The sequence below is a fragment of the Oncorhynchus keta genome, chromosome 21 (genome assembly GCF_023373465.1).
Source record: "Oncorhynchus keta strain PuntledgeMale-10-30-2019 chromosome 21, Oket_V2, whole genome shotgun sequence".
NCBI lineage: Eukaryota > Metazoa > Chordata > Actinopteri > Salmoniformes > Salmonidae > Oncorhynchus > Oncorhynchus keta.
The window spans coordinates 56,618,129-56,643,243 of NC_068441.1; the positions used below are offsets into that span (position 1 = coordinate 56,618,129).

Consider the following 25,115-nt stretch of genomic DNA (forward strand, 5'->3'; position numbering starts at 1 on the left):
TTTTTACCTTCGATCTAGTAACCTTTCAGTTACTGGCCCAAAACCCTAAGCCACCTGCCGCCCCTCTAACCGCTAGGCCACCTGCCATCCTATTGAGCCCAGCGTGCCCTCCGGCTGAGCCCAGCGTGCTCGGCTGAGCCCAGCGTGCTCGGCTGAGCCCAGCGTGCTCGGCTGAGCTGAGCCCAGCGTGCTCGCTGCTCCGGCTCAGCCCAGCGTGCTCCGGCTCAGCCCAGCGTGCTCCGGCTCAGCCCAGCGTGCTCCGGCTCAGCCCAGCGTGCTCCGGCTCAGCCCAGCGTGCTCCGGCTCAGCCCAGCGTGCTCCGGCTCAGCCCAGCGTGCTCCGGCTCAGCCCAGCGTGCTCCGATTTCACCATGAAGCCAATAGTGACTTTAAAACAAAGTTGAATGGCTGTAATTTGAGAAAACTGAGGATGGATCAACAACATTGTAGTTACTCCACAATACTAACCTAATTGACAGACTGAAAAGAAGGTAGCCTGTACAGAATAAAAACATATTTCAAACATGCCTCCTGTTTGCAACAAGGCACTGAAGTAAAACTGAAACACATGTGGCAAAGATATTTATGTATTTAATTTATAAATAAATTTGCACGTTAAAAAATAAAAAATGTTTTCACTTCATTTTGGGGTATTGTGTGCGTACTCCGTCCCTTCCTGTATTCCCTGTTCAAACAACGACTAGTGGTGAGGTGAGGCCCCTGGCGGAGTGGTGTCAGAAATAACCTCTCCCTCGACAAAACGAAAGGAGTTGATCGTGGACTTCAGGAGACAGCAGAGGGAGAATGCCTCCATTCACATCAATGGGAGGGTGATAAGCGTCACGTTCCTACGCATACACATCACATACACATCACTGACAACTTGAAATGGTTCACCAACACAGACAGCGGACTCCTCAGGTTCACCACACTAAGACTAAAACTTTTACAGATGCACCATTGAGAGCATCCTGTCAGGCTGCATCACCACCTGGTATGGCACCTGCACCGTCAGCATCCGCTGGGCTCTCCAGAGGGTGGCCCAATGTGAAACTGGGTGCACACTGCCTGCCCTCCAGGACATCTACAGCACCCAGTGTCAAAGGAAAGCAATCAACCACCCGAGCCACTGCCTGTTCACCCCGCTATACCATCCAGAAGGCGAGGTCAGTACAGGTACATCAAAGCTGGGACCGAGAGACTGAAAAACAGCTTCAATCTCAAGGCCATTAGACTGTTAAATAGCCACCACTAGCTGGCCTCCATACAGTATCCTGCCCTGAACTTTAGTCACAAGCCGGCTACCACCCGGTTACTCAACCCTGCACTTTAGAGGCTGCTGCCCTGTGTACATAGTCATGGACTTACACTGGTCCCTTTAATAAGGGAACACGGGTCACTTTAATGTTAACATACTGTTTAAATCATTTGTATTGGTATTTACTGTATTTTAGTCAATGCCATCCTATTTAACTATTGCTGTTCATATACATATTATATCCTACAGCATTTCCACACACACACACACACACACACACACACACACAGAAGTTGTTCGACCTAATAGTTCTTTATTACGTTAATCTTTATTTTTTACATTCCTGTGTATTGTTAGATATTTACTGAACTGTCGGAAGCTAGGAAGACAAGCATTCCGCAATAAACATACGCTAAATATATGTGTATGCGACCAAAAACATTTGATGTGTCGATTGTCTGAATTCAGGCTGTAACAACAAAATGTGGTATCAAGGGGTATGAATCCTTCAAGGTACCGTATTACTGGGAATATGTTCAGGCGTTGAGGACTATGAAGAGACCTTAACTTGCCTGGTTGAGTACGAACGTCTGTCAGTTGATCAAATAGACAGTTGAAACGTTCATATTTTGAAATAGAACATTCTTTTCGTCTGAGCCAGGAAAGTTCAACGTGTTGCTGTCCGTTTCTGGGCCAGCTTCATTATTTCTTAATAATATACATGTGAGGTGTTATTGGCCCCAGTCTTACTACGTGACCTAACTGACGAGGTGTTACGGCCAGTCTTACTACGTGACCTAACTGACGAGGTGTTACGGCCAGTCTTACCACGTGACCTAACTGACGAGGTGTTACGGCCAGTCTTACCACGTGACCTAACTGACGAGGTGTTACGGCCAGTCTTACCACGTGACCTAACTGACGAGGTGTTACGGCCAGTCTTACCACGTGACGTAACTGACGAGGTGTTACGGCCAGTCTTACCACGTGACCTAACTGACGAGGTGTTACGGCCAGTCTTACCACGTGACCTAACTGACGAGGTGTTACGGCCAGTCTTACCACGTGACCTAACTGACGAGGTGTTACGGCCAGTCTTACCACGTGACCTAACTGACGAGGTGTTACGGCCAGTCTTACCCGTGACCTAACTGACGAGTGTTACGGCCCCAGTCTTACCACGTGACCCAACTGACGAGGTGTTACGGCCAGTCTTACCACGTGACCCAACTGACGAGGTGTTACGGCCAGTCTTACCACGTGACGTAACTGACGAGGTGTTACGGCCAGTCTTACTACGTGACCTAACTGACGAGGTGTTACGGCCCCAGTCTTACCACGTGACGTAACTGACGAGGTGTTACGGCCTCAGTCTTACTACGTGACGTAACTGGGTGTTACGGCCAGTCTTACTACGTGACCTAACTGACGAGGTGTTACGGCCAGTCTTACTACGTGACCTAACTGACGAGGTGTTACGGCCAGTCTTACTACGTGACCTAACTGACGAGGTGTTACGGCCAGTCTTACTACGTGACCTAACTGACGTCTTACGGCCAGTCTTACGTGACCTAACTGACGAGGTGTTACGGCCAGTCTTACTACGTGACCTAACTGACGAGGTGTTACGGCCAGTCTTACTACGTGACCTAACTGACGAGGTGTTACGGCCAGTCTTACTACGTGACCTAACTGACGAGGTGTTACGGCCAGTCTTACTACGTGACCTAACTGACGAGGTGTTACGGCCAGTCTTACCACGTGACCTAACTGACGAGGTGTTACGGCCAGTCTTACTACGTGACCTAACTGACGAGGTGTTACGGCCCCAGTCTTACAACGTGACCTAACTGACGAGGTGTTACGGCCACAGTCTTACAACGTGACCTAACTGACGAGGTGTTACGGCCAGTCTTACCACGTGACCTAACTGACGAGGTGTTACGGTCCCAGTCTTACCACGTGTCGTAACTGACGAGGTGTTACGGCCCCAATCTTACCACGTGTCGTAACTGACGAGGTGTTACGGCCAGTCTTACTACGTGACCTAACTGACGAGTGTTACGGCCAGTCTTACCACGTGACTTAACTGACGAGGTGTTACGGCCAGTCTTACCACGTGACGTAACTGACGAGGTGTTACGGCCAGTCTTACCACGTGACCTAACTGACGAGGTGTTACGGCCAGTCTTACCACGTGTCGTAACTGACGAGTGTTACGGCCCCAGTCTTACTACGTGACCTAACTGACGAGGTGTTACGGCCAGTCTTACTACGTGACCTAACTGACGAGGTGTTACGGCCAGTCTTACTACGTGACCTAACTGACGAGGTGTTACGGCCAGTCTTACTACGTGACCTAACTGACGAGGTGTTACGGCCAGTCTTACCACGTGACCTAACTGACGAGGTGTTACGGCCAGTCTTACTACGTGACCTAACTGACGAGGTGTTACGGCCAGTCTTACTACGTGACCTAACTGACGAGGTGTTACGGCCAGTCTTACCACGTGACCTAACTGACGAGGTGTTACGGCCAGTCTTACTACGTGACCTAACTGACGAGGTGTTACGGCCAGTCTTACCACGTGACCTAACTGACGAGGTGTTACGGCCAGTCTTACCACGTGACCTAACTGACGAGGTGTTACGGCCAGTCTTACCACGTGACCTAACTGACGAGGTGTTAGTCACAGTCTTACTACGTGATGTCATTAAACCTGGTCAGTTACTAGTGTTTTACTACAGTGCCTTCGGAAAGTATTCAGACTTCTTGACTTGTCCATATTTTGTTACGCTCCAGCCTCATTCTAATATAGATTCAATTGTTTTCCTCAATCTACACACAACACCCCATCATGACGAGGCAAAATCAGGTTTTTAGAAATGTTGACTAATCTATAAAAATAAACTTAAATATCACATTTGAAGTATACAGACCATTTACTCAGGACTTTGTTGAAGCACCTTTGGCAGCGATTACAGCCCAGTTCTTGGGTACATGCTTGGGACACCTGTATTTGGGGAGTTTCTCCCAATCTTCTCTGCAGATCCTCTCAACCTCTGTCAGGTTGGATGGGGAGCATCGTTGTACAGCTATTTGTCTCTCTGGAGATGTTCGATCAGGTTCAAATCTGGGTTTTGTCTGGGCCACTCAAGGACATTGAGACTTGTCCCGAAGCCACTCCTGTGTTCTCTTGGCTGTGTGGTTAGGGTCGTTGTCCTGTTGGAAGGTGAACCTTTCCCCCAGTCGGAGGTCCTGAGCAGGTTTCCATAAAGGATCTCTACTTTGCTCCGTTCATCTTTGCCTCGAATCCGATCTAGTCTCCCAGCTCCTGCCGCTGAAAAACATCCCCACAGCATGCTTCACTGTAGGGATGGTGCCAGGTTTCCTCCAGACGTGACACTTGGCATTCAGGCCGAAGAGTTCAATCTTGGTTTCATCAGACCAGAGAATCTTTTTTTCTCATGTTCTGAGAATCTTCAGGGTTCCCGAGTGGCGCAGCGGTCTAAGGCACTGAATCTCAGTTCTTGAGGCATCACTACAGAGCCTGATTCGATCCCGGCCTGTATCACATCCGGCCGTGATCGTAAGTCACATAGGGCGGCGCACAATTTGCCCAGTGTCAACCGGGTAATTGGAGGGTTTGGCCGGGGTAGGCCGTCGTAAAATAAGAATTTGTTCTTAACGGACATGTCTAGTTAAATAAATAAAAAAGGTGCCTTTGGGCAAACTCCAAGTGGGCTGTTATGTGCCTTTTACTGTGGAGTGGCTTCCATCTGGCCACTCTACAAAGAGATTGGTGGATTGATGCAGAGATGGTTGTCCTTCTAGGAGAACTTTAGAGCTTTGTCAGTTTGAACATCGGGTTCTCGGTCACCTCCTTGATAAAAGCCCTTCTCCCCAGATTAGACCAGGCCAAACTCTGCAGTCTCTTTGTGGTTCAAAGTTCCTCCATTTAAGAATGGAGGTCACGGTGTTCTTGGGGATCTTCAATGCTGCAGACATCTTTTTGGTACCCTTCCCCAGATCTGTGCCTCGACGCAATCCTGTATCAGAGCTCTATAGACAATTCATTCGACCTCATGGCTTGGTTTCTGCTCTGACATGCACTGTCAACTGTGGGACCTTATATAGACAGGTGTGTGCCTTTCCAAATCATGTCCAAATCAATTGAATTTACCACAGGTGGACTCCAAGTTGTAGAAACATCAAGGATGATCAATGGAAACAGGATGCACCTGAGCTCAATTTCAAGTCTCAGAGCCAAGGGGTCTGAATATGTATGTAAATAAGGTATGTTTATTTTAAATAGATCTTCAAAAAAATTCTAAAAACCTGTTTTTGCTTTGTCATTATGGGGTACTGTGTGTAGATTGATAAAATGTTTTTATTTAATCCACTTTAGAATAAAGCTGTAATGTAACTAAATCTGGAAAAAGACAAGGGGTCTGAATACTTTCCGAAAGCACTGTAGATAAAGACGGACAGAACAACATACCATTTTCCAGGAACCATATTCCAAAAGCCGACACGTTCATGAAAACTCGTCCTTGCATCCGTCTGACTGTACCCCTTACAAAAGGCTAAGGGCATGTGTGGCCACAACTACCTGTCCTCCACGGATGAAGCTCATGAGCAAAACGCAAGATACGTGCCTCCCGCTGTTGCTGACACACCCATCCCTTCTGCCAACTACCAACCTGGAGAGTGGAGGGTTGTGACAGGGGACAACAATCTCAGAGAGATTGCTTGTTAAGGACCCCCAGACATGTGCCTTGGAAGGAAAACATGGTTCGGAGAGGACAACTCAACCCAAAGCCAGCCAATCAGAATTTTGGACTGCTCACAGACTCAGTTCTTTGTGTGCACTGTAAACCAAAATACATTGAACTAAAAAAAAGTAGAATTTGAATCTTGTTAATAAAATGAAACCCGATTCTATGGCGTCTCGGTGTTCATTCATTTAGATTTGATTTAACTACACCACCAGTAGGAAAAAAACCTGTCAAGTCTGTGGCTGGCAGCTCTTCTCTACGTTATCAGTCTGTGGCTGGCAGCTCTTCTCTACGTTATCAGTCTGTGGCTGGCAGCTCTTCTCTACGTTATCAGTCTGTGGCTGGCAGCTCTTCTCTACGTTATCAGTCTGTGGCTGGCAGCTCTTCTCTACGTTATCAGTCTGTGGCTGGCAGCTCTTCTCTACGTTATCAGTCTGTGGCTGGCAGCTCTTCTCTACGTTATCAGTCTGTGGCTGGCAGCTCTTCTCTACGTTATCAGTCTGTGGCTGGCAGCTCTTCTCTACGTTATCAGTCTGGCTGGCAGCTCTTCTCTACGTTATCAGTCTGGCTGGCAGCTCTTCTCTACGTTATCAGTCTGTGGCTGGCAACTCTTCTCTACGTTATCAGTCTGTGGCTGACAGCTCTTCTCTACGTTATCAGTCTGTGGCTGGCAGCTCTTCTCTACGTTATCAGTCTGTGGCTGGCAGCTCTTCTCTACGTTATCAGTCTGTGGCTGGCAGCTCTTCTCTACGTTATCAGTCTGTGGCTGGCAACTCTTCTCTACGTTATCAGTCTGTGGCTGGCAACTCTTCTCTACGTTATCAGTCTGTGGCTGGCAACTCTTCTCTACGTTATCAGTCTGTGGCTGGCAGCTCTTCTCTACGTTATCAGTCTGTGGCTGGCAGCTCTTCTCTACGTTATCAGTCTGTGGCTGGCAGCTCTTCTCTACGTTATCAGTCTGTGGCTGGCAGCTCTTCTCTACGTTATCAGTCTGTGGCTGGCAGCTCTTCTCTACGTTATCAGTCTGTGGCTGGCAGCTCTTCTCTACGTTATCAGTCTGTGGCTGGCATCTATGTTATCAGCACCTGATGTTCAAATTGAATGCGTTCTATCATCTTGTATTGCGAAGAAGAAGCCAACAGAGCTTTTTCAGCACACAAAAATATATCTTTATTCTAGCTTCTGAAAGTAAAATGCAATACACCATTGTCTGCTATGACCAGACACGTAAACAACAAACGTTGTTTACAAAAGTTTCAGTGTTGATACAAATATTTATGAGGACTACAAATATTTTGGGAACAATTGTAAAACAGCGTCTGACTCCTGAGATGTCTGAACAACAACAGAATTAGTTGTTAATTTCACTGGGGTCCCAGTCGTTCGGACCATGTCCTCTTCTTGACGTCATGCAGTTGTTGATAGAATTCCTCGTCCATGAAATCAGCTATAAGTACCAGGGCCCTGTGGAGAGGAGGAGACATTAGGAGTGTCTGGAGAACAGTGTACATGGTGAGGAGAGGGGGGTCAACAGAAGAGAGGAAAGGGGATCAGAGTAGAGGGAAATTATTTGTATTTATTTACCTCAGGGATAAGCTGGTGGCTCCGGTGCGTGACGTTCTTCAGATTTTGAGATCTGTCTTCAAATCATTTGCAATGTCTTTGCCAGTGATGTGTCAAGGGCCGAGTCTGCAGCTCTTTCCTCCCTAACAGCCCTGGCGCTCTGCTGAGGACCTCACAGCCCTGCTTCTACTGCTCTGTGGCTGCTGCTCTGTGCTACTGCTCTGTCACTGAGCTCACAGCCCTGCTGCTACTGCTCTGCGTCCACAGAGCTCACAGCCCTAGCTACTGCTCTGTGGCGTCGCTGAGCTCACAGCCCTGCTGCTACTGCTCTGTGGCGTCGCTGAGCTCACAGCCCTGTGACTGCTCTGTGACGTCGCAGAGCAGTAGCCCTGCTACTGGCTGCTCTGTGGCTCGCTCAGGAGCTCACAGCCCTGCTACTGCTGCTCTGTGGCGTCGCTGAGCTCACAGCCCTGCTGCTACTGCTCTGTGGCGTCGCTGAGCTCACAGCCCTGCTGCTACTGCTCTGTGGCGTCGCTGAGGAGCTCACAGCCCTGCTGCTACTGCTCTGTGGCGTCGCTGAGGAGCTCACAGCCCTGCTTCTACTGCTGCGTCACTGAGGAGCTCACAGCCCTGCTTCTACTGCTGCGTCACTGAGGAGCTCACAGCCCTGCTTCTACTGCTGCGTCACTGAGGAGCTCACAGCCCTGCTTCTACTGCTGCGTCACTGAGGAGCTCACAGCCCTGCTGCTACTGCTCTGTGGCGTCGGCCCTGCTGCTACTGCTCTGTGAGCTCACAGCCCTGCTGCTGAGATCTGTCTTCAAATCATTTGCTGCTCTGTCTTTCCTCCCTAACAGGCGCTCTGTGGCGATGCTGAGCTCACAGCCCTGCTACTGCTGCTCTGTGGCGTCACTGAGGAGCTCACAGCCCTGCTGCTACTGCTCTGTGGCGTCGTCACAGCCCTGCTGCTACTGGTCTGAGGAGCTCACAGCCCTGCTACTGCTGCTGCTCTGTGGAGTGGGTGAGGAGCTCACAGCCCTGCTGCTGCTGCTGCTCTGTGGAGTGGGTGAGGAGCTCAAGCCCTGCTTCTACTGCTGCGTCACTGAGGAGCTCACAGCCCTGCTTCTACTGCTGCGTCACTGAGGAGCTCACAGCCCTGCTGCTACTGCTCTGTGGCGTCGCTGAGGAGCTCACAGCCCTGCTACTGCTGCTGCTCTGTGGAGTGGGTGAGGAGCTCACAGCCCTGCTGCTGCTGCTATGTGGAGTGGGTGAGGAGCTCACAGCCCTGCTGCTACTGCTGCTCTGTGGAGTGGGTGAGGAGCTCACAGCCCTGCTGCTACTGCTGCTCTGTGGAGTGGGTGAGGAGCTCACAGCCCTGCTGCTACTGCTGCTCTGTGGAGTGGGTGAGGAGCTCACAGCCCTGCTGCTACTGCTGCTCTGTGGAGTGGGTGAGGAGCTCACAGCCCTGCTGCTGCTGCTGCTCTGTGGAGTGGGTGAGGAGCTCACAGCCCTGCTGCTACTGCTGCTCTGTGGACACAGCCCTGCTGCTACTGCTGCTCTGTGGAGTGGGTGAGGAGCTCACAGCCCTGCTGCTACTGCTGCTCTGTGGAGTGGGTGAGGAGCTCACAGCCCTGCTGCTACTGCTGCTCTGTGGAGTGGGTGAGGAGCTCACAGCCCTGCTGCTACTGCTGCTCTGTGGAGTGGGTGAGGAGCTCACAGCCCTGCTGCTACTGCTGCTCTGTGGAGTGGGTGAGGAGCTCACAGCCCTGCTGCTACTGCTGCTCTGTGGAGTGGGTGAGGAGCTCACAGCCCTGCTGCTACTGCTGCTCTGTGGAGTGGGTGAGGAGCTCACAGCCCTGCTGCTACTGCTGCTCTGTGGAGTGGGTGAGGAGCTCACAGCCCTGCTGCTACTGCTGCTCTGTGGAGTGGGTGAGGAGCTCACAGCCCTGCTGCTACTGCTGCTCTGTGGAGTGGGTGAGGAGCTCACAGCCCTGTTTCTACTGCTGCTACTGCTGCTCTGTGGAGTGGGTGAGGAGCTCACAGCCCTGTTTCTACTGCTGCTACTGCTCTGTGGAGTGGGTGAGGAGCTCACAGCCCTGCTGCTACTGCTGCTCTGTGGAGTGGGTGAGGAGCTCACAGCCCTGCTACTGCTCTGTGGAGTGGGTGAGGAGCTCACAGCCCTGTTTCTACTGCTGCTACTGCTCTGTGGAGTGGGTGAGGAGCAAGCCAGTGGAATAGGTCTTGGAGATGGGCCCAGGATATTACTTACCAGGTCTCACATGGAGATTGTTTCCAATTCTGCACTGCAGCTCAGTGTGGGAGATGGACTTGGGGACAGTTGAACAGGCAGTGCTGGTAGTGCTTGGGGGGCAGAAAACAAAACCAGGTGTGGTCTCTATTCACCTGTTTGTGCCTTGAAAAATAAAAAGGTAGAAGGCTATTTATTACACATATGCAAACCGATCAATGAACATGAAATATCATTAACTGAGACGACAATAGACGGTATAATTTTGCAACCGTTAGAGCAGAGTTGAGAATAATAGCTTGGCCAGGCCTACTCAACTCTGCTCAAACGGTTGCAACATTTTGACTAGCTGGACCTTGAAACCAAACTTCGACTTTGGTGTAACCAACGTGGGAAGCTTATGATTCTTTCTGACAAAATGTTTGATCAAAAGTTGTAAAGATCTTTACGTTAATTTGGTTGCTTGCTCTGCACGAGTATCCTGCTAGGCAAGCTAGCCTGCATAGTAGCTAGAGCTAGCTATATTTAGCAGAATATGGCTACTTAAAAAAAAAATAGAAAATACAACATACCCCAATCCTTTGATGAAGATTGCATGCTGCTTTCAGTCTTCCCGTGCTTCACGTGCTGAACAAGCATTTCTGAAGTAGCCTCTCCACTGGTATCTTCACTGAGGCCCATGCTTCTTTTCTTGCCTTGATGAACTGTTCATGAAACCTACCCCATTTCTTTGAACAAGTGGTTGGGTCAGACTCCAGCGTCTCTGCAATTTCCCCTCCATGAATTGGAGGGGTGTCCACATAAAAATAGTCTGCCTTTGGGTGCAACACTCACTACCGAGCTCCTAACTGCCTCTGGAAGCAACCTCAGCACTAGAACTGTTCGTCGGGAGCTTCATGAAATTGGTTTCCACGGGCGAGCAGCCGCACACAAGGCTAACACCATGCGCAATACCAAACACTGGCTGGAATTGTGTAAAGCTCGCCGCCATTGGACCCTGGAGCAGTGGAAATGTGTTCTCTGGAGTGATGAATCACGCTTCACCATCTGGCAGTCCGACAAACAAATATGGGATTGCCGGATGCCAGGAGAACGCTACATGCCGAATGCATAATACTAACTGTAAAGTTTGGTGGAGGAGGAATAATGGTCTGGGGCTGATTTTCATGGTTCCAGGCTAGGCCCCTTAGTTCCAGTGAAGGGAAATCTTAATGCTACAGCATACAATGACATTCTAGATGATTATGTACTGACAACTGTGTGGCAACAGTTTGGGGAAGGCCCTTGCCTGTTTCAGCATGACAATGACTCCGTGCACAATGCGAGGTCCATACAGAAATGGTTTGTTGAGATTGTGGATGAATTGAAATGCCGACTGCAAGCCAGACCTAATCGCCCGACCTCACTAACGCTCGTAACTGAATGGAAGCAATTCCCCACAGCAATGATCCAACATCTAGTGGAAAGCCTTCCCAGAAGAGTGGAGGCTGTTATAGCAGCAATGTTCCAACATCTAGTGGAAAGCCTTCCCAGAAGAGTAGAGGCTGTTATAGCAGCAATGTTCCTACATCTAGTGGAAAGCCTTCCCAGAAGAGTGGAGACTGTTATAGCAGCAATGTTCCAACATCTAGTGGAAAGCCTTCCCAGAAGAGTGGAGGCTGTTATAGCAGCAATGTTCCATCATCTAGTGGAAAGCCTTCCCAGAAGAGTGGAGGCTGTTATAGCAGCAATGTTCCATCATCTAGTGGAAAGCCTTCCCAGAAGAGTAGAGGCTGTTATAGCAGCAATGTTCCATCATCTAGTGGAAAGCCTTCCCAGAAGAGTAGAGGCTGTTATAGCAGCAATGTTCCATCATCTAGTGGAAAGCCTTCCCAGAAGTTGTTGAAGCAGTAATGTTAATGATGATTTTGGAATGAGGTATTCTGTGAGCAGATATTAGAGGACCGATAATGATTTTTCAACGTCGATACTGATTATTGGAGGACCAAAAAAGCTGATGGATTAAAAGCAGACCATTTTTATATATACATTTTTTATATATAATGCTTGAAGCATTGCTAAGAGCTGCTGGCAAACGCAGTAAAGTACTGTTTGAATGAATGCTTACGAGCCTGCTGCTGCCTACCACCGCTCAGTCAGACTGCTCTATCAATTATCAAACCATAGACTTCATTATAATACACACACAGAAATACGAACCTTTGGTCATTAATATGGTCAAAACCGGAAACTATAATTTAGAAAACAAAACGTTTATTCTTTCAGTGAGATACAGAACCGTTCCATATTTTATCTAATGTTTTGTCATAACGACGTAAAATTCTGGCAAATTAGTTCATTAGTTGTTAAATCACCCGTTTGGAGAAGTAGGCTGTGATTAACAGGCAGCGCATCGATTATATGCAACACAGGACACGCTAGATGAACTGGTAATATCAACCATGTGTAGTTAAGATTTTTTTTAAACATTTTTATAAGATAAGTTTAATGCTAGCTAGCACCTTACCTTGGCTCCTTGCTGCACTCGCATAACAGGTAGTCAGCCTGCCACGCAGTCTCCTCGTGGAGTGCAATCGGCCCTAATTAATCGTCCATTCCGATTAATTGGTCGACCTCTAGTGCATATACTATTAACTATGTAGTGTATGAGCATGAACGGTTTTGGTTGGGAAGCATGCCACAACCCTAACCTCTCACCCCAATTTTAACCCTAATTGCAACCCCTGAGGTTAAAATAACAGCACCCCCCCCCACAGAAGAATGCATTGCAAACCCTTACCTTATCAACAGGAAGTGGTAACGGTGCTTGGATGACACTGTGGAGAAGACAGAGGTCGGGAGTCAGAGTTCAGTTCATACAACAGTCAATAAATAGTTCAACTATTTAAAAATGTTGACAGTCCAATGGAAGAGCAGGAAGTCATTGACCTCTGTGCTGTTAATGATTGACAGAGGTCAGCACAGTAACAGTGTGCATTAGGTTTGGGCTATATACTGTTTACACCGTAGGCAGGCAGGGTTATTTCGAAATAGACGGTACGACTTTCAATCGCGTTTAAATAAAATAGTATATATTTTGGCCTCATGGGGTCCGTGCTACGCCACCGCTTATAACTACAAGGAAACTAAGAGGTGTCAAATAAAATGATATCCAGCTCAGGAGTCCAGCTATACATTTGGTTTGCTAACTTGCTAGCTAAGTGGCTAAATGTCAAGATCAAACTTCAAATGGTTACAGCAGAGACATTTCCATCCCTTCCCGGATCAAGATCCCTGTTGCCTAAAGTGTTGTGCGTAATTGTGTGGACTTCCGGTAATACGGTATAGTAGAGGTCTACGCAGGACTGATTTTCTTACCCCATTCCCGTAGCTATCCATACTGCACCCCGCCTGCACCCGCTGGGCTGTGTCGGACTCCCGCCCACAAGCGCATGAACTGGCCCCAAACCCAACCACAGTCCCGCTATGTTATTTTTCGGCGCATGTGACAAAGCTCACTTTTCCCAGCAATGTGGCGCCATAAGGGCAATATCAAATTCGCAAAAATAACTCAAGAAATATAGATTAAATTACCAGAGATTCTCACGTGGCCCATTATATTAAGCCATCTGTATTACCGGGCTATATCAGCCAATGCGTGCGTGTACCTAGGATAGGTCTAACGGAAAACAAAGCAGGAAGACCTGTTTACAAATAATGTCCTGGAGCAGAAATATTCTCATCTCAGTCGTCTGACCGCCTGCTCCTCACAGCATGAGAAATAATCTCCGGGAGCAGAAATATTCTCATCTCAGTCGTCTGACCGCCTGCTCCTCACAGCATGAGAAATAATCTCCGGGAGCAGAAATATTCTCATCTCAGTCGTCTGACCGCCTGCTCCTCACAGCATGAGAAATAATCTCCGGGAGCAGAAATATTCTCATCTCAGTCGTCTGACCGCCTGCTCCTCACAGCATGAGAAATAATCTCCGGGAGCAGAAATATTCTCATCTCAGTCGTCTGACCGCCTGCTCCTCACAGCATGAGAAATAATCTCCGGGAGCAGAAATATTCTCATCTCAGTCGTCTGACCGCCTGCTCCTCACAGCATGAGAAATAATCTCCGGGAGCAGAAATATTCTCATCTCAGTCGTCTGACCGCCTGCTCCTCACAGCATGAGAAATAATCTCCTGGAGCAGAAATATTCTCATCTCAGTCGTCTGACCGCCTGCTCCTCACAGCATGAGAAATAATCTCCGGGAGCAGAAATATTCTCATCTCAGTCGTCTGACCGCCTGCTCCTCACAGCATGAGAAATAATCTCCGGGAGCAGAAATATTCTCATCTCAGTCGTCTGACCGCCTGCTCCTCACAGCATGAGAAATAATCTCCGGGAGCAGAAATATTCTCATCTCAGTCGTCTGACCGCCTGCTCCTCACAGCATGAGAAATAATCTCCGGGAGCAGAAATATTCTCATCTCAGTCGTCTGACCGCCTGCTCCTCACAGCATGAGAAATAATCTCCGGGAGCAGAAATATTCTCATCTCAGTCGTCTGACCGCCTGCTCCTCACAGCATGAGAAATAATCTCCGGGAGCAGAAATATTCTCATCTCAGTCGTCTGACCGCCTGCTCCTCACAGCATGAGAAATAATCTCCGGGAGCAGAAATATTCTCATCTCAGTCGTCTGACCGCCTGCTCCTCACAGCATGAGAAATAATCTCCGGGAGCAGAAATATTCTCATCTCAGTCGTCTGGCCGCCTGCTCCTCACAGCATGAGAAATGATCTCCGGGAGCAGAAATATTCTCATCTCAGTCGTCTGACCGCCTGCTCCTCACAGCATGAGAAATAATCTCCGGGAGCAGAAATATTCTCATCTCAGTCGTCTGACCGCCTGCTCCTCACAGCATGAGAAATAATCTCCGGGAGCAGAAATATTCTCATCTCAGTCGTCTGACCGCCTGCTCCTCACAGCATGAGAAATTATCTGTGTCGGGACCCGCGGAAATGCAGCCCTCTACCATATACACCCCGGTACAGAAACGCTATGAAAAGCTGGATACCACCAACCCTAGGGCGTATGTGTGGTTATTGTTGGTGCAGTGTCAGTGACCGCAGCACACAGCCTAGTACAGCAGCACTAAGGGACTATTTGGCTATTAGTTTACACACATTTCCTAGAAGGCAAAGGTCCGGATGGACACCGATTCATCGGTGTGGACCCCCCCCCCCCCGAACTCTTCACACCCCTTGCTGGCGGAGGACATTTAGCATTTTAAAGCTCAGTAACTATAAATAGTTCTAAGGTCTGTCAGTGAACGACATGAGGACAAACGCTGTGCACTAAACACAATATTGCACCTTGTGAATCCATTCTACTGTTACAACTTCAACAGCAAAGTTGAAAGCCTGAGTTTTTTATACAAAATAAAGAATTCAGTACCCGCGGTACGTATTGGGTCTGGATTCAGACAGCGGCTCGCCAGTTGAGTATGTCTGGCCTAGTGACTCAGAGAAAATAATTCATTCATCCTAAGGGCTGTTCTCGAAAAAATAATATCGGTTGACCAATCGATTGGTCTAAATGTAAAAAATAAAATAAAAAATAAAGCATATAGAGCATATACACCCTATGTTTGAATAAAATCAACTGTATGTTCGCTACTGAGCTTGTCTGATGCTTTAAGCACTGTGATTAAAATTGACGACACGAATGACTAAAAAGGAGGGTGCCAGAGTACAATATAGCCTAGCCAGAAGAAGAAAAACTTTCCACCAGCTGCTGTTAGCTTTCGGCAACCTTTTCCAGTGCCAAGTTCTCCTACCATTTATACTGATCTGCGTGCCAGTTAGGGTTTCATATGGACATTTTCATTGAACAGTTTCAAGTCTAATAAAGTTTCTCAAAATAAATGTGGTTACTAAAAATTATAAATTAAATTATACAAATCTAAAAGTAACTATTGCCAATATGTAAAAATAGCCTACAATAAAAGCCAACAAATAAAAACATTGCAGCCTGCAGGTAGATAAAAATAAATATCCTAGAAAAATCACATTGGCTACTCCGCAAGGAACTTGGAAACATTGTATCAACTATTAACTTGGTCCAGCCCAATCGTGCTAACAAACATGCAACATTGTATAAGTGAGTTAAGACAATATTAAATAGCATCAAATCCCCAAATGGGAATAGTTACAGGCCAACATTTGCGCTCAGGCCAGGTAGACTAGTCCTACTTCTATACTGACAGGAGAGGCTCCACACAAGTGACAAAATCATAAAAATAGAATTAAAACAAACCAAGTGTAGACTACGGTTGTGCGCTCTGCAAACAACATGTCCACTCTTACGACAAGACTGTAATAATATACTGAATGCGTTAACAAAAGTAACCGAACATTGTAGATTCTAAAACGGTAATAAAACCACCCCCCACTGCCTCCAAATGGATTCGTCCACTCAGGTGTGAATCAGACATTCCTCTCATGTGCCATATTAATATTATTCATTTTAGATATGTTTGCCATTGCTCGACTATGAAAATGTTGGGTCGACCATAAAAATGTTGGGTCGACCATCAGCCAATCGACCAAACCATTGACCACTCAACTAAAAAAAAAAATGTTGTCATTTAATTCAACACTTGATTCAAATACATTTAGAGAGTAGAGAACCAGGTGTCTGTCACCTTGGGACCGTATCATGTACTGAGTAGAGAACCAGGTGTCTGTCACCTTGGGACCGTATCATGTACTGAGTAGAGAACCAGGTGTCTGTCACCTTGGGACCGTATCATGTACTGAGTAGAGAACCAGGTGTCTGTCACCTTGGGACCGTGCACACAGCCATGTACCGAGTAGAGAACCAGGTGTCTGGGTCACCTTGGGACCGTGCCATGTACTGAGTAGAGAACCAGGTGTCTGGGTCACCTTGGGACCGTATCATGTACTGAGTAGAGAACCAGGTGTCTGGGTCACCTTGGGACCGTGCCATGTACCGAGTAGAGAACCAGGTGTCTGTCACCTTGGGACGATATCATGTACTGAGTAGAGAACCAGGTGTCTGGGTCACCTTGGGACCGTGCCATGTACTGAGTAGAGAACCAGGTGTCTGGGTCACCTTGGGACCGTGCACACAGCCATGTACCGAGTAGAGAACCAAGTGTCTGTCACCTTGGGACCGTATCATGTACTGAGTAGAGAACCAGGTGTCTGTCACCTTGGGACCGTGCACACAGCCATGTACCGAGTAGAGAACCAAGTGTCTGTCACCTTGGGACCGTGCACACAGCCATGTATCGAGTAGAGAGCCAGGTGTCTGTCACCTTGGGACCGTGCCATGTACCGAGTAGAGAACCAGGTGTCTGTCACCTTGGGACCGTGCACACAGCCATGTACCGAGTAGAGAGCCAGGTGTCTGTCACCTTGGGACCGTGCACACAGCCATGTTCTGAGTGTAACTGTGAGCCTATTAGAAAGATGACATGGTTTCCTGCTCCTCAAACGTATGTACTACTGTGGAACTTACATCATCCACAGAGAGGACAAACGCTCTACTGTACACACACACACACCAAACCACATCTTAAATAGAGACAAACACTCCATTATGTAAACACACCATTGATGCTGCTCTTACTCCACACTCACACACCATTAACTCTAGTGTATACCACACTGCCTGCCTCAACCGTCCAGGGGTAGGCAGAGGCCTCAACACTAGTGGCAGAGAGAATGACAATGAGCTCCAGTACTGACTAAGCTAGTTGTGCAACACTCCATCACAGTCCGTTTATAATCAAGGTCTAACTATAGGCCCTAAATCTGTTCGAGGTCAGGCTGCTGTGACATGGCAAATGAACTATAACGCTGCACACAGGATGCTGTGACATGGCAAATGAACTACAACGCTGCACACAGGATGCTGTGACATGGCAAATGAACTACAACGCTGCACACAGGATGCTGTGACATGGCAAATGAACTACAACGCTGCACACAGGATGCTGTGACATGGCAAATGAACTATAACGCTGCACACAGGATGCTGTGACATGGCAAATGAACTATAACGCTGCACACAGGATGCTGTGACATGGCAAATGAACTACAACGCTGCACACAGGATGCTGTGACATGGCAAATGAACTACAACGCTGCACACAGGATGCTGTGACATGGCAAATGAACTACAACGCTGCACACAGGATGCTGTGACATGGCAAATGAACTATAACGCTGCACACAGGATGCTGTGACATGGCAAATGAACTACAACGCTGCACACAGGATGCTGTGACATGGCAAATGAACTATAACGCTGCACACAGGATGCTGTGACATGGCAAATGAATACAGAGCTGCACACAGGATGCTGCACCACCAGCTAATAACGTGGCTAGATAAAACAGGATATAATAACGTAGTGATACAGCTAATTAAATACAGAGAGCACCACCAGCTAATAACGTGGCTAGATACAGAGAGCACCACCAGCTAATAACGTGGCTAGATACAGAGAGCACCACCAGCTAATAACGTGGCCATATACAGAGAGCACCACCAGCTAATAACGTGGCTATATACAGAGAGCACCACCAGCTAATAACGTGGCCAGATACAGAGAGCACCACCAGCTAATAACGTGGCCAGATACAGAGAGCACCACCAGCTAATAACGTGGCTAGATACAGAGAGCACCACCAGCTAATAACGTGGCTAGATACAGAGAGCACCACCAGCTAATAACTAGATATACAGAGAGCACCACCAGTGGCTAGATACAGAGAGCACCACCAGCTAATAACGTGGCTATATACAGAGAGCACCACCAGCTAATAACGTGGCTATATACAGAGAGCACCACCAGCTAATAACGTGGCTAGATACAGAGAGCACCACCAGCTAATAACGTGGCTATATACAGAGAGCACCACCAGCTAATAACGTGGCCAGATACAGAGAGCACCACCAGCTAATAACGTGGCTATATACAGAGAGCACCACCAGCTAATAACGTGGCTAGATACAGAGAGCACCACCAGCTAATAACGTGGCCATATACAGAGAGCACCACCAGCTAATAACGTGGCTAGATACAGAGCACCACCAGCTAATAACGTGGCTAGATACAGAGAGCACCACCAGCTAATAACGTGGCTATATACAGAGAGCACCACCAGCTAATAACGTGGCAGAGAGAGCACCACCAGCTAATAACGTGGCTAGATACAGAGAGCACCACCAGCTAATAACGTGGCTAGATACAGAGAGCACCACCAGCTAATAATGTGGCTATATACAGAGAGCACCACCAGCTAATAATGTGGCTATATACAGAGAGCACCACCAGCTAATAACGTGGCTATATACAGAGAGCACCACCAGCTAATAACGTGGCTATATACAGAGAGCACCACCAGCTAATAACGTGGCTATATACAGAGAGCACCACCAGCTAATAACGTGGCTAGATACAGAGAGCACCACCAGCTAATAACGTGGCCAGATACAGAGAGCACCACCAGCTAATAACGTGGCTATATACAGAGAGCACCACCAGCTAATAACGTGGCTATATACAGAGAGCATACAGAGAGCACCACCAGCTAATAACGTGGCCAGATACAGAGAGCACCACCAGCTAATAACGTGGCCAGATACAGAGAGCACCACCAGCTAATAATGTGGCTAGATACAGAGAGCACCACCAGCTAATAACGTGGCTATATACAGAGCACCACCAGCTAATAACCACCACCACCAGCTAATAACAGAGAGCACCACCAGCTAATAACGTGGCTATATACAGAGAGCACCACCAGCTAATAACGTGGCTATATACAGAGAGCACCACCAGCTAATAATGTGGCTATATACAGAGAGCACCACCAGCTAATAACGTGGCTAGATACAGAGAGCACCACCAGCTAATAACGTGGCTATATACAGAGAGCACCACCAGCTAATAACGTGGCCAGATACAGAGAGCACCACCAGCTAATAACGTGCCTATATACAGAGAGCACCACCAGCTAATAATAACTCGCTTTCCTGTAGTCCGCCATCATCTTCTTTGTCTTGCTGACATTAAGGGAGAAGTTGGTCTAGCAGTAGTATACTGTAGGTAGGGGTAAAGGATAGACAGTAGCAGCAGTATACTGGTAGGGAGTAAAGCACCGTGTGTTGTGTGAAAGTGTGTGGCATCAGTATGCATGTACGCACATTATGCATGTGGGGGTTTGTAGTGCGAGTAAAGCTCTTATCCAGAGCGACTTACAAATTGCATACACCTTATGACAACCAGTGGAACAGCCACTTGCATCTGTTGTTACCTACCCTTACTTACCCTATCCTAGGTATTCCTTGAAGAGGTGGGGTTTCAGGTGTGGAGGAGTAAAGAGTATAAAGAGCAGTGTATGTGTATATATATATATATATGTGTGTCAGTGAGGGAGTTTGTAAAATAGAAGGAAAGGGTCAATGCAGGTAGTCTGGGTCCATTTAGCAGACTTATGGCGTGGGGATAGCTGTTCTGGGTCCGGTTTGTTATCATTTAATTACCATAGTGAATTATCGTTATGTTTGTTAACGTGTATATTAATCCCATAAGGGATGGGTTGCCTATTGGCTATTTGACCATTTATTTAAATTAATTTGGTACAGCTTGCCGTGTGGAAGCAGAGAACAGTCTAACAAGATTTTGTCCCTTCCTCTGACACCACCTGGTATAGAGGTCCTAGACAGCAGGAATCTCAGCCCCAGTGACCTACTGGGCAGTACTCCACACCCACTCTTGAAGCTCTCAACTCGCTTTCCTGTAGTCCACCATCATCTTCTTTGTCTTGCTGACATTAAGGGAGAACTTGGTCTAGCATCAGTATACTGTAGGTAGGGGTAAAGGATAGATAGACAGTAGCACCAGTATACTGTAGGTAGGGGTAAAGGATAGATAGACAGTAGCCCCAGTATACTGTAGGTAGGGGTAAAGTGACTAGACAACAGGATAGATAATGCCAGGTCTCCGACCTCCCTGTAGGCTGCCTGACGGCCGGTGATCATTCCTACCACCATTATGTCAAACTTGGTGTTTGAGTCCTGCACAGCCACGCAGTCGTGGGTGAACAGGGGTACAGGAAGGGACTAAGCACACACCCCTGAGGGGCCCCCGTGTTGAGGATGAGCATGACGATTGCATTGTTGCCTACCATTACCACCTGGGGGCGGCCCGTCAGGAAGTCCAGGGTCCAGTTGCAGAGGGAGGTGTTTAATCACAGGGTCCTTAGCTTAGTGATGAGCTTGGAGGGCACTATGGTGTTGAATGCTGAGCTGTAGTCAATGAACAGCACTCTCATTTTCTTCCTCTTGTCCAGGTCAGAGAGGGCAGTGTGGAGTTCAATAAATATTGTCTCATCTGTGGATCTGTTCGGACAGTAGGCGAATTGCAGTAGGTCCAGGGTGTCTGGGATGATGGTGTTGATGTGAGCCATGGCCAGCCTTTTAAAGCATTTCATGGAGCGAAATCAGCCGTCCGTAACAGCTGGTACTTTCATGCATGGTTCAGCGTTGCTTGCCTCAGCTCGTCAGTTAGGTTCGCGTCGCTCGGCAGATCGTGGCTGGGTTTCCTTTTGCGATCCGCGATAGCTTGCAAGAACTGCCACATCCGTTGACCGTCAGAGTCGGTGTCGTAGGGTTCAATGTTAGTCCTGTGTTGACGCCTTGATGGCTCGGCGGATGCCGTATAGGATTTCTTATAAGCGTCCAGATTAGTGTGCCGCCATTTTGAAAGCGTCAGCTCTAGCCTGCATGGCATGTGCTTACGGTCACTGAGGGGACGTTGTCGCTGCACTAAGTAATTCTCTTTTTTTTGCATCTGCTGAATACTTCCCACCTTGTTCTATACTGCAACTCAAGAGGAACGAGCCATGAGCTAAGAAACGGGAAACACTGATTTAGACTACTAGAACATATAGTATGACAGTATACACACACACACACAGTTTAAATGGGAATGATTTGATATTGATTCATCTCCAGTAACTGAGTACTGATGTTCAACCTTCGACTAGTTTAACTGCCAGTATCAAATGTCTTCCAGTGTTGAACGTTAAAGCCGGCCTCCAGACTTGGCCGGGGACACACTGATAATGTCTGTGACACTGTGTGTTTGTGTGTCAGCTGATGTGACATTGTACAGCCTCTTTGGCTGATGTTTAGAGAACATTTGGTGCCGTCTTGATTTAATATTTACACAATGCCTTGTCAGAGGACACCCATTAGACATTCTCTCTGCTTCTGAGTCTGCCTGTTGCAAATTGTAACTATAACTAAATTATTTATGATAAAACTTCACACCCTAACCTTTTAAGTGTTCCATGACAACCCAGAACACTTCCTCCCCATTTCCTAGATCAAATCAGGTTCATGATTTGCATGAATAAAATATGGTGACTGGCAAGTGGCACAAACAATGAAACCTCTAAAGAAACGGTTATGTTTCCATCATGACCCCGTTATAGAATCCCAACCGTAGACATAATCTTCATCTGTTTATGAAGCTCCTCTTTCCAGACACTTTTCACGGCTGAAATCTCTAACTCCACTGTAAGACAGACGTTTACCTTCGTGATAATATACAAATTTTAAAAAAAAAAGACTAAACAGGATTGATTTTGCTCCTTTAAATAGCTTTATTTTTTTATGTATTAGTAATAATTATGTCAAAAGGAACAAGATTGTTGTGAAAGTTCAACTTTCCCCATCCTATCCTGCCAACAGTTGGTCCAGCTTTACATTACATGGTCTCTCACGCTATTAAACTAGCCCATTGCCCTAGTCAGACTTACCTGGCCGCTTACCGGTGTTATGCTATACTCCACAGCGCGCTAACAAGTTTCTCTAGTTCCAGCTGTGTTGTACCGGTGCTGGCACAGAGTCAAAACAGACATGACTTAACACTACCTACCCTCCAGTGTGCTAACAGGTTTCATTCCAGTTCAAGCTGGGCTGTACCGGTGCTGGCACAGAGTCAAAACAGACAGACAAAACCTACAGGCTCATTGTGATAACAGTGAGACTCTGGTGTTGTCTACTGCTCTACTTTACAGTCTACTACATGCTGCTGGAACAGGACTTCATCAGGACTTCCTTCCTAGTCATTTCAGTTACACTAATCTGTCTCAAACTTAAGTCGACACATGAACAAAAAAGGTATTGACTTGCAAGCACTGATACACACGTCAGGTTACCTGATAAGCACTTGGCTTCACGCAACAACCAGGTAAAAGCTCCAACCACAATGAGTAGACAGATCGTCAGACCAATCAGTAATATCCCCGTTGGATGATCAACGAGGATCTTCAGTTCAACTACCGACGTTCTCTCAAAGCAAGAGAACACTACTTCTGTATTTTCAAACCAGCCTGTCACAATCACTCACACACACACACACACACACACACAGCACTACAGGAACAACCTCCACACTGTACCTGCCCCTCCCAGGTGGAAGAGTCAAATAGCGCCCATACATGGATTGTCCCTCAGGTTTCCTCAACATTTTACTGCCCATCTGCTAAGCTAACTGCAAATGATAAGGATGCATCCCTTGTGATGTTCATAAAGAGAGAGAGAGAGAGATGACGTAAAACTGGAGCAGGACAATAGCAGTTGGACCCGTGTCTGTCTGGCCTTGTGGCCCACAAAACACCGTGTTTACATAAACCAGTACAGGTACAACACGGTTCTCTACAGGTGCACAACAGGACACAGGTTGGACGGCATTCCATTTCACAAGACAAACCCCGTGACAGGTGAGTCCTGTACAAATAGAACATCTGTCTGTCCGGACAACAGAAAGACATTTCAGAGGAACGAACAAGAAGAAAGCACTTTTAATCCCGACTTAAAGTGATTTAGAGCTCGTGTCAAATCTCAGGACAGTAGTTTTGAAAAGTGCTCACACGCCAAAATGGGTATGAAAAATGTACTGTTTCTCCATTAAGTGTGTGTGTAATGTCCTGCAAAAAGTAATGTTATTTTGTGTTACGTAACAGCCTGATTCTAAAATTGAGAAACCCAACTTAATCTTTCCATCTACACACCCCATAATGACAAAGCAAAAACCGGTTGACATTTTTTTTTTTTTTTAAGATACAGAAATACCTTATTAACATACAGTTGAAGTCAGAAGTTTACATACACTTCGGTTGGAGTCATTAAAAATCCTCCACACATTCCTTGGTAACAAACTATAGTTTTGGCAAGTCAGTTAGGACATCTACTTTGTGTATGACAAATAATTTTCCCAACAATTGTTTACAGACAGATTATTTCACTTATAATTCACTGTATCACAATTCCAGTGGGTCAGAAGTTTACATACACTAAATTGACTGTGCCTTTAAACAGCTTGGAAAATTCCAGAAAATTATGTCTTGGCTTTAGAAGCTTCTGATAGGCTAATTGACATCATTTGAGTCAATTGGAGGTGTACCTGTGGATGTATTTCAAGGCCTACCTTCAAACTCAGTGCCTCTTTGCTTGACATCATGGGAAAATCAAAAGAAATCAGCCAAGACCTCAGAAAAATAATTGTAGACCTCCACAAGTCTGGTTCATCCTTGGGAGCAATTTCCAAACGCCTGAAGGTACCATGTTCATCTGTACAAACAATAGTACGCAAGTATAAACACCATGGGACCACGCAGCCATCATACCGCTCAGGAAAGAGATGTGTTCTGTCTCCTAGAGATGAACGTACTTCGGTGTGAAAAGTGGGAATCAATCCCAGAACAGCAGCAAAAGACCCTGTGAAGATGCTGGAGGAAACAGGTGCAAAAGTATCTATATCCACAGTAAAACAAGTCCTATATCAACATAACCTGAAAGGCCGCTCAGCAAGGAAGAAGCCACTGCTCCAAAACCGCAATAAAAAAAGCCAGACTTAGGGTTTGCAAAAGGGACAAAGATTGTACTTTTTGGATTAATGTCCTCTGGTCTGATGAAACAAAAATAGAACTGTTGGACATAATGACCATTGTTATGTTTGGAGGAAAAGGGGGGAGGCTTGCAAGCCGAAGAACACCATCCCAACCGTGAAGCACGGGGGTGGCAGAAAATAAATAAAAAGCTGAAATAAATAAATTATTCTGACAATTCTCATTCTTAAAAAATAAGTGGTGATCCTAACTGACCTAAAACAGGGATTTTTTTGCTGGGATTAAATGTTAGGAATTGTGAAAAACTGAGATTAAATGTATTAGGTTAAGGTGAAAGTAAACTT

General features: G+C 47.0%; 1 protein-coding gene across 1 annotated transcript in view; it reads right to left on the reverse strand.

The window, feature by feature from the left end:
• Positions 1-25,115, reverse strand: part of slmapa (sarcolemma associated protein a) — a 156,400-nt gene that overhangs the window by 88,902 nt on the left and 42,383 nt on the right. The window contains exon 4 of the mRNA XM_052474418.1: positions 12,624-12,661. Within this exon, the coding sequence (XP_052330378.1) occupies positions 12,624-12,661 (38 nt within the window). The remainder of the gene's footprint in view (positions 1-12,623; positions 12,662-25,115) is intronic.